The sequence below is a fragment of the Cajanus cajan genome, chromosome 8 (assembly GCF_000230855.2).
Source record: "Cajanus cajan strain Asha chromosome 8, NIPB_CcT2T_4, whole genome shotgun sequence".
Lineage (NCBI taxonomy): Eukaryota > Viridiplantae > Streptophyta > Magnoliopsida > Fabales > Fabaceae > Cajanus > Cajanus cajan.
The window spans coordinates 14974835-14984510 of NC_138524.1; the positions used below are offsets into that span (position 1 = coordinate 14974835).

Sequence of the window (9676 nt, forward strand, 5' to 3'; positions counted from 1 at the left end):
TTTCACTAGTTATCCTTAAAAACTTACTGACAAACTAAAAACAGTTTAAACCTCATGGACTATTTTCATAAATTTTCTCAAGCACTTGCAGAAGTAATGTAAGTTCAAATAAAGTGCAAATAAATTCATCCAAAACAAACCCTTACTGGCATAGTTGTTTATGGACTTTGTTTGGTTTTGACTGAGCAAAAGGCCTAATACAAAAGAATATAGCGATGTAACTAGAACTCGTGACCAAGTCGAAAGACCCTCTTATTCTCCAAGAAAACAAATTTTGATATGACCATGGACAAGTTCTATTTCAACATTCTGCAACTATTCTACTTGCTGGATTAAGCTGAGGTCTGTAAATAGATTACACTAGTGCATTATTATGTACATACTCCAATGCCTAACCGACATAGACAAAGAATATATAATTATTGCACATTCCATAGTTCCCTTTGTTGTAACCAAATAAAGATAAGCCAATTTCCATTTGGTGTAAGACAGACATGAAACAAGAAAATTTTCAAGTTCTAATAACTGGACCTTTGTACAGCCCTCTCCGGATCACAAAGTCATCAGGAGGTTGAAACTCTTCCAACCAAGTCACTTCAGAATCCGTCACTCCATCCAACTGAACATTAACTGCAGTACAAACGAATGTTGAAAATGGTACGATATGGTTAACAGAAGAGAAGTACAGAATTTGAGTAGAGTTTGTTTGGGTAAACTTCTCCAAAAACACTCTTAGAAGAGAGAAATGAGAAGAAAAAATGAAATATTTCCATAAGCTTAATTTAGCTTATGCCTAAGCTAATATGTAAAAAATCTATCTTATTAACATCTCTAAAATCTTAATTCTAATCTATGGATAAGCTTGTTTTAATTTTTGAACAAACTCATTTTAATTTTTCATCCTATTTTTTTATCTTACAAATATTTTTAAAAAAGTTTATCCAAATAGATACTAACAATCTGCGACAAAAATAAATTGGATTACCTGGAAGATCTCTCTGTTGGGATCTCCGGAAGTAGGTGCAGTGTCTTCCATGCTCTGAAGAGTAAGGGGGAGATAGTATGTCAAAGATTGCGCAGGGAGTAATAGCTCTAAAACAATGGATGTTTCCTCCGCTGGTTGGATAAAGAACCGTTGTGGGGCTCGGTGCTGTCATCTCAGTATCTTTGACAAGCTTTGCAGGTCTAGCTGTTAAGCAAAGATTCACAAGTTTTGGTGTTAGGAGGGAAAAAAATATATTAATCTTTACCAACTTGCTAATGAGGGAGAAAGAGATAGGAAGTTCAAAATGAAGAGGAAAAAAAGACAGCGTTCTGCAATACAGAATATGGAGTTCATTGTAATACATCACACAATATATCAATAATTAGTTTAGTATATCGTGATCAGGTTTATATGTGTGCATATATAATTCTGCCAATTCAATACCGAACCAGAATTACAGAAGAGTTTCACTTTGCATTTTCAATTTTGCATGGGTACTATAATTGAATTTAAAAAGACCGCAGGCTTGGTTGAGTTGATGTCACTAGGGCTATAGAATGAACTATGGTCGCAAGAATAATATTCAGATAGGAGGTCAAATAGTATTGGAACGGTGGAAAATTTCGCTTGCCCATCAAGTTGGTTGTCATAATTCTAATCTAATATTAGTGCCATATTGGTCATAAGTCATGACATAATATGAATTCAATATATATGGTCATTCTATATGAGATTGTGTAGATTATACACCGCTAGGCATACTGCAAAGTGGTGAGATAATGGTTATTGTTTTGACCGTAAGTTTACTGACATCGTTGGGGTCACCGTATTAGAAGTATTGTCCACTTTAATGCTTATTTAACTGTCACAACTTTGTCCTTGAAAAGGCACCTTGGTGGATTAAGGAGGGAGGATATTTATAAACTATCATTAGCCTCTACCTAAGCAATGTGAGACTTTTAGACATATCTTTACAAGCCCCCCGGTCAAGGCTAAGGAGCAAGAGTGGCATGGACCTTCCTTTTAGCGCCAATGTTCCAATCATAAGTCTGTTAGTACGTTAGGATCATCGCATCCAAAATATTGTCCGCTTTGTTGCTTGTTGGACTGTCGGAATTTTGTCCTTGAAAAATGTTGCTCGGTGGGTTAAGTAGAGAGAGTATTTAAAAACTAGCATTAGCCTCAATTCCTAAACGATGTAGAACTTCTAGGTATATTGAAACAGTTATGGAAGTGATAAATAGAAAAATTGTAGCTGTTCAAGTAAAACTTGAAGATATTTCCAATCTTTGAATAAACACATCTTCACAATAAAGAATACCAACCTTCAAGAAATTAACTATTAGCAGACCCCATAATTAAGAGTGAGCCAATCAAAGTTAGATAATTAGTTAGAGATGAGATGATAGTGTATATATAATAGGAAGAACAGAGTAGAGATCACTCTTTGATTTTGGAGTAGAAAACGAGTGGAGAGTTCAGGTCTCTTGAATACCTGGGCAAGGGTGAATTCTCGGTACTAATTGGGTTCCTGATATCTGCTTTAGGTCACATTGATAATGTGGTACTAGAGCAGAGATTGATTGTTTAGCAATAAAGATTTAACCATTTACCTCACTTTCTGGTTATCGCTAACTTGCATATTAAAAATGACAGTGGTCAAGTGCGCATATTAAACATTTTAATAAACACTCTCACAATACTAAACTCCTTGTATCTACTAGCATACAAGGAAGAAAATAAATGAAGGGGTTCAAGTTGACTGATTTGGATCACCATCCATTTTAGCCAAAATGATGTCATATTGTACACACATGCCCAAAAAAAAAAATCAAAGATTATTCAAGTTGAACAGTTTAGGTAACGGATTCAAATTGACCAGTTTGATTTTGTTTTTCAAGTTCATCAGGTTGTTCTAAATTAATGAAAATTCCTAGAAGTCAGAACAGCATAAACAAAGAGAACAACCTCACCTTCCTAGAATGGCATAGCATATTTAGCATCCGTTACTGATGTAAGGTACCATCTAAACCAGTAATATATATCTATATATCATTCTAACTTTTCATTATAAATGCAGATGGGACACTATCACTACAGTAGTCATACCCTGTTGCAAGTTTAATGATTTATTAAAGATTAAGCGTCTATAAGTTCCCACTGTATGACTTCATTCATTTCATTTTGTCTTGGTGGTGTTACACACAATAGCACAAGAAGAATGGACTGAAAATCACTACAATTTATGATTTGAGTACTGTAACCCTATTACATAAATCCAAAATGCCTGAGAGTATTCTATCAAGCAATTCCAAAATCCTTAGAAATTCAAGCCCTTTTACTAGAAAGTAGTAAATCAGGAAGTAGGCAAGTAACTAAGAACAGCTAGGTCCCTAATTTCACCTTTAATTTAAAGTGACATTTACACTCCATTTGGTATAAGAAAAGAAATAGAATGGAAAGAAAGGAGTGAGAGAGACAGAGAACAAAGAAATAAATGATAAATAGAGAAGAATTTTAAGTTGTTTAGTTTAGGATATATAGAAAGGATAGAGAAGAGAAATAGTGTTGTGAAATTGTCTGATAAGGAATTTAGGATGGAAAGCCAGGAAAGAAATAGAGTGAATAAGTATATTCCATTTTTGCCCTTAAAAGATAACTCATTGGCAATGACGTGTTTCAAAGTGCTCCAGGAACAGTAAAATAATTCAATCAATTATTTCCGAATTTCAATCAGTTAAAATGCACTTGAACACACATCAAAATTTTCAATCAATTGCTTAGTAGGTTCAATCAATTAAATTGGCAAATCGTGGATCATGCGTCAAAATGTTTCGATCGATTACTTGGTACTTTCAATCGATAAAAAAGATTCAATCAAATGGAATGACAAATAATTTGACATGAATACACAGTCTTAAGCTTTAATCGATTAATTGTGAAATTCAATTGATTAAAATCACAATTTTAATCAATTATGATGTACAATTCAAGGGGTATTTACGTCAAAGTATACTGAGATGCAACTTTCATTGCATTCGCAATAACCAGTGCAGGAAGAAAAAAAAATGTGGGACCCACTTATTTTTTAAATTTTTGCCTCCCTCTCTCACTCATACCAAAAGACCATGATTTGTAAAATCATCACTATTTATTTTATCCCTTCCCATTTTCATCGCAATATCGGTGATACCAACCAGACTATTACCTTTTTCACATGTTTTTGATAGCTTTGAATGATTCCACATAATATCATTAGCAAAAGTCATATGCCATGTGTTGACTTCTGAACTATTTACACTCATGTTTTATTCTTAACCAATAATGTAATGAGCTATTTTTGGTGATGCCTAGAATAATGCTACCATCTCATTTACCTCAATGAGGATGGTGTTAGTGTTCTTATAAAAGGGATACGCAAGGAAGGGCAATTCACACTCCAATGTAAATGAGGATTAAAAAATGGATTGAGCAGCATTAAAATATGTGAAGTTATAGAAAACATACCTTCAGATGGATTAGTGAAGCCAGGGGCATCAATCCAGTCATAGGATTTAACATACATTGAGCCATATAACAGCTTGCTCAACACTGTCATTCCAGGATGATTATGGAGGGGAATGATAGATGAGGGGGGCATGCAAAAAATTCCTATCTGCATAATATAAAGTAAAATCCAACTTCTGTTGGTTTAGCCAATTTATGGCCCAAATTTATAAAAAAAAAAATTGACTGAATAAACATGACTTTACTCACAGAGAAGGAGTCACATTCATGCAAATGTAAATATTTGATAGGTGGCAAAGATTGATGGTTCCCATTTCGTTCAAGCATTTGAGCAGACCAATTCCGTACCACTTGTGCCTCTTGTTCAAGACCTACATCTGATGGCTTGATTCTTTCTGTAAAAACATTATATTTGGTTATTAATCAAATATCAGTTAGACATAAAAACTATTGGGCAGAAAGATCAAAGTCATTTAAGATAGACAATCATGAAGATATCAAATATACGAGGAGACAATTTATCATTCACTATAAAGCAGGCAGCCATAACTCAAGATGAAGGAAAATAGAACAGGCCTGAAAATACACAATTTGAATATACAAATTATGATAAATCCTTATTTTCCTCACCTCAAAAACATTGGTCCACATCAATACAATCCATTATCTAAACTGACAAATAAAACAAATTTTACACAACAAAAGGAATTGATGGGTAAAGAGTTGACCAGTGTAAGAATATATTATATATTTCAAAAGAATGATCTCTTCCATTATTGACAGTAAAAATGAGGATAAACACAAAAGCTTCAGGTCTTAATCCATTCTAAAATTTTAAGAGAAAAGTGACACCCATATTCTATCCTTAAAAGGAGGAAAAATAAAGATTAGAAGCAAGCTACTGAACTGTCCCTCAAAATTTAAACTTGAGCCTGTGACTCCTTCAAAAAGACAATTACCCTAAACTGATTTTGACGAAAGCATAGAGATAAGTGATTAGGAGGAACAAGGGAGAGAAGCAAAATAAGGCTATAACTTATTTTAAAAGAGTACAGAACAGTCAAATGATCCAGCATTATTTATTCTTGAATGCCTTCACAATTTTCACTCATCGTTGGCATCAAGCATTCTACGGAGGTGATGATAAAAAACAAGTTTATAAGCAAAATAAACAAGGCAAAAAAGAAATATACCTAACTTCTCACGAACTTTCTCAATGGCTTCTTCTGACACAGGTCCATCGGGAGAAAAGGATGCGTTGCATAGCCTATAAAGTCTCTGTATATAATATGGCATCTTGCAAACTTGTGACCAACTTATCTATTCACTCAGACCAAAATCCCCAGGGTCAGCAAGCAGATAACACCTTGCAAGTGGCTTATCGATTGCAACAGGGACTGGATATACAATTAGATAACAACCGTATTTTAGCCTCAGAATCAAACCAACGGTAATGAATCTGCATGGTTGTAACCTTTTCCTTCGCAACTATTCAAATTAATGGATCTATTGAGCAAGCAAAAATGCAATACAAAACCAAAAATCAATGACCTCTACTACTTCAGTATAGACATATAACGGCAAGTAGAAGAAAACCACAAAGTAATACCACAAAAACATTAGAATCTCCATCAATTCATTCAAAAGCATTAACATTCAATCGCATGTTGCGCTATACACTGCCAGTGTAAAAAATCCTCGCACCATCAAACTCATCAGAAACCATTGTTGTAACTTGTTACAAATTTTAAGGTAGTTATCGTTAAATTTAACAAACTTACTGAACATACATGGTGGTTTGTAATCGGACCAGTCAGTGCATACACTGTTTACTCTTCAATTATAATATGCATTCTCACAGAAAGGAATTCACTTCTAGATCAAAACTAAGCAAACCCCACCAAGATAAAACCCAGGTCTCTCCATCCTCTCATCATTTCCACTCAATAAAGCATACCTCACAGAATCCAATGTGGTATTCCAACAACAAAACACGAATTTTATTTAATTTTTTTCATTTTTTTTACGTCATAAACCACAGAAACCACTGATAATTAACTAACCCAGAGTACAGAGAACAAAAAATAGAGAGTGACCCAACAAAAGGGACGAGCTGAAAAGGCGAGGAAAGAGATAAAAAAGAGATTTTGGATCAAAATCTGAAATGGGGCAAATGAGATTCCAACAGAAGGGAAGGGTGGGAGATGCAGAAGACGGTAGTACCTGAGAGACCCATCATTAGAGGGAGAAAAGGTTCTGGAACATGGTGGATTGGGAGAAGAAGAAGAATAAAATGAAGTTGGAGGAAGATGAATGAGCGTGCAAAGAAGGGTGAAGCGAGGAATCGCTGTGTGAGGAACATAAAAGGGTTGAAGGTGAAAAGAAAAAGGCCCAACGAAGATCTTGAACACGTCATCACTGTGTTTTCGTTTTTTCATTAAAATAAACAAAAATCAGAAAACAAATTGCATCTTGCCTTTTCTGTGATTTTTTGAGCCGTTTTTGAACTCCAGCTGTGCCCGACCAGCCTATCCTTGTGTTTTTCACAGCTGTTGAAAGGAGAATGACAAACGTGAACCACGGTCCATGGTATATATACACCCAAAATTATTTATAAATACAATAAATAATGTAATAAAATTAATACAAAACAAATGAGATCAACATGAAAATTCGGTTAAAATGGGTAGGTCCCCAGATGTTTGACTATATGTTGATTTTGGGTCAATGCTCCATGATGAAATAAATACTATCTTGGCTTAACAGGATGCTTTAATTATGTATTTTCTTTTAAATGTTTTTCTTATATAAGGAAATAAGATGTTACACACTTACATTTAGCTCATTTAAAAGAATTTATAGCAACTTATTTCACTTATTTTATGTTATAACAACTTGCGAACATATTTGGAAGAATTTACAAAAATATTTTATGATTAATTTATAAGACATTTTTAACTTATTTTAATAAATTCTCAAGATAACTTATAAGAATATTTTATGTAAAAGTTGTGAAAATGTCCACCGTTGAATCCTAACAAGGTTAAATGTATAGAATATGCATTATTTTTCTCAAATTAAATATATATTTTTTTATTTATTCACTCAAATTATTATAAAGATTAAATCTTACATAAAAACAAGTTATAATTACTCGTTTTTTTAATAATTGTAACTATTAGTTATTCGTAAGTTTTTTTTAAATATTTCCTTCTTTTTCACTAAAAAATATTTTTATTAAATTATTTTATATTGAGCTTTTAAAATAAATATAAGGTATTTTTATAAATTAATCAAAATAATATATGTTGTGTTAACTTGGTACTCAAGTGATAGGTTTGGATTCTAAAGAACCTAACCTATCACTTTAGTAGTAAAAAAACAAAAAAGATGAATAAAATAGTTAAAGAATTTTGGAAGTTCTTTTTGATGCTTAAGAGCACCTATAACAAAGGTATCAAATAAACATGAGGAAAGGAATTCAAAACAATAGACCACGCCTTTTGCAACAAAGGTCAAGTTATCGAGGTAAGAGAAAGTGAGTTTACATCTCAATGTGTATGAACTGAATTATGGATAGTGAAGTAATCCTTAAATCTCTTTTGTATGTGTTTGGAGGTTTTTGAACACCCCAAATGAAGTGTTATGTAATTTTTTTATTGATATGTTTGATTAAGTATACTAATAAATGATTTACCTTACATGGATGTGTTGATTGATTTTGTGTGTTCGCTTAAATTGATAATTCTTTTAGGGTTCTTGAATTCTATGTTTCTCCATTGGATTCAATGTAAATGAGAATCAATTGGCGAGTTTAAATCTAAAGTTAAGTAATAAGAGGTTGTACATAATTATAGAGTTTTTGAGAATGGATATTAGTGCTTAACAAAACAAAGATTCATAGCTTTGGGAGTTTCTATTATGAGAGTATGGTTGTGCAGAATGGGAACATAATCGTGTTGAATGGAACCATAAACATGCTCAATGGAGCAATGTCATGCTCCTTTTTTGAAGCGAAAAAGTGAGAACCTAAACATGATCATGCTTAAAAAGTGAGCAAAGATGTGAGTTTACGAACACGACCATACTTAAGTGAAGAGTGTTTGTGCTCGAAAGTTAAGTAGAGATGTGACAAACCAAGCACGACCATGCTTGGGAGTAGCATGCTCATGATTGACCCCATCTTGCTTAGCACAATTGTGCTAGAGTGCAACATGATTATGTTGAAGTCCGTAGGGGTTGCTATTGCACTAGGACTTAGATAAGTGGTTTGGAAATTTATGTTTAAATAAAAAAGAGAAAAAAGGAGAGATATATAATGACTAAAGTGCAATAAAGAAAAAATTGATAACTATAATTTTGTGAATATTGTAGTATCTCGGGCACACCAAAATAAAAGAAATCTAGATGTTATACAGGTGTATGACTATACAATTGATGAAGATTTAAAAATAATTAATTAGAACTACCTACACAAACAAGATGTATCTACTTTTTAGTAATTCATCACTTAAGAACTTCATAGTTAAACATGTTTCACTTGAAACAGTTTAGAAATTGGTAACCTTCTAGGAAGTTTCTAGAAAAAAGTGCAATTGGGGACAAATAACTAAAAAGTCTTATGTTGATTGTGAGGACAAATGTTGATCCTAAAAAGTGGTCGACGTCTTGTAAAGGACTACCCCTTGGAGGGTTATGACCATTGAAGAGTTATAACTAGTGAAAAATTAAATGAAATGTTATCGTATGAAGTATTGTGGAATGCAATCTTTGAGATGTCGAATTTGAAGGGTGTTATAAATGTATTTTCATATGTCTAGGACTTCGCAAATTAAGAATTAAGTTGATATGTGTTATGCACTTATATGAGTACATGCATGTTCTATTGGAGGTTTTGAGTTAGAATTTGACTTGGGAGGTCTTTAAGATTATCTATAATGACCTTGGGGATTTTTTTTGTTAGGATCATCTTATCAACATGTTGATAAAGGAATACTTGTGTGTGACTATGAAACTTTAACTGAACCAAGTTGAATATTTGTAATAGTTGAGAATGGGGATAATTGATACCAATAGTGCAATGATTCATTGATTTCCATATACTTCTAATCTACTTCTTAAATACCTGTTTAGGGCCTGGCCATTTGAGAAATTGGTACCACATGCATACAGGGAATAAGATCA

The 9676-nt window shown here is 33.1% G+C and overlaps 1 protein-coding gene across 6 annotated transcripts; it reads right to left on the minus strand.

Annotated features, from left to right (window-relative positions):
- Positions 1–231: 231 nt before the first annotated feature.
- On the minus strand, positions 232–7088 carry LOC109815936 (plant cysteine oxidase 4). Of its 6 annotated transcripts, none has more exons than XM_029274893.2 (6): positions 6969–7088; positions 5686–5889; positions 4742–4887; positions 4493–4640; positions 986–1189; positions 232–630 (listed from the first exon to the last, which is right to left on the minus strand). In XM_029274893.2, the coding sequence occupies exons 2-6, from the start codon at positions 5786–5788 to the stop codon at positions 512–514; spliced, it is 720 nt and encodes a 239-aa protein (XP_029130726.1). In that variant the 5' UTR covers positions 5789–5889; positions 6969–7088; the 3' UTR covers positions 232–511. The 6 variants fall into 6 exon arrangements, with proteins under 6 accessions (XP_029130726.1, XP_082918339.1, XP_082918340.1 ...); XM_083062213.1 differs by having other exon boundaries at positions 5686–5998; positions 6969–7055; XM_083062214.1 differs by lacking the exon at positions 6969–7088 and adding an exon at positions 6716–6899 and having other exon boundaries at positions 5686–5812.
- Positions 7089–9676: the final 2588 nt, after the last annotated feature.

Excerpts from the sequence above, each read along its gene's own strand:
- LOC109815936 (XM_029274893.2), bottom strand. The coding sequence starts at position 5,788 with ATGCCATATTATATACAGAGACTTTATAGGCTATGCAACGCATCCTTT. Across the intron at positions 4,888-5,685 it reads GAAAGTTCGTGAGAAGTTAG|AAAGAATCAAGCCATCAGAT; the intron begins GTATATTTCTTT and ends ATGTTTTTACAG. Across the intron at positions 1,190-4,492 it reads CTTCACTAATCCATCTGAAG|CTAGACCTGCAAAGCTTGTC; the intron begins GTATGTTTTCTA and ends TTTGCTTAACAG.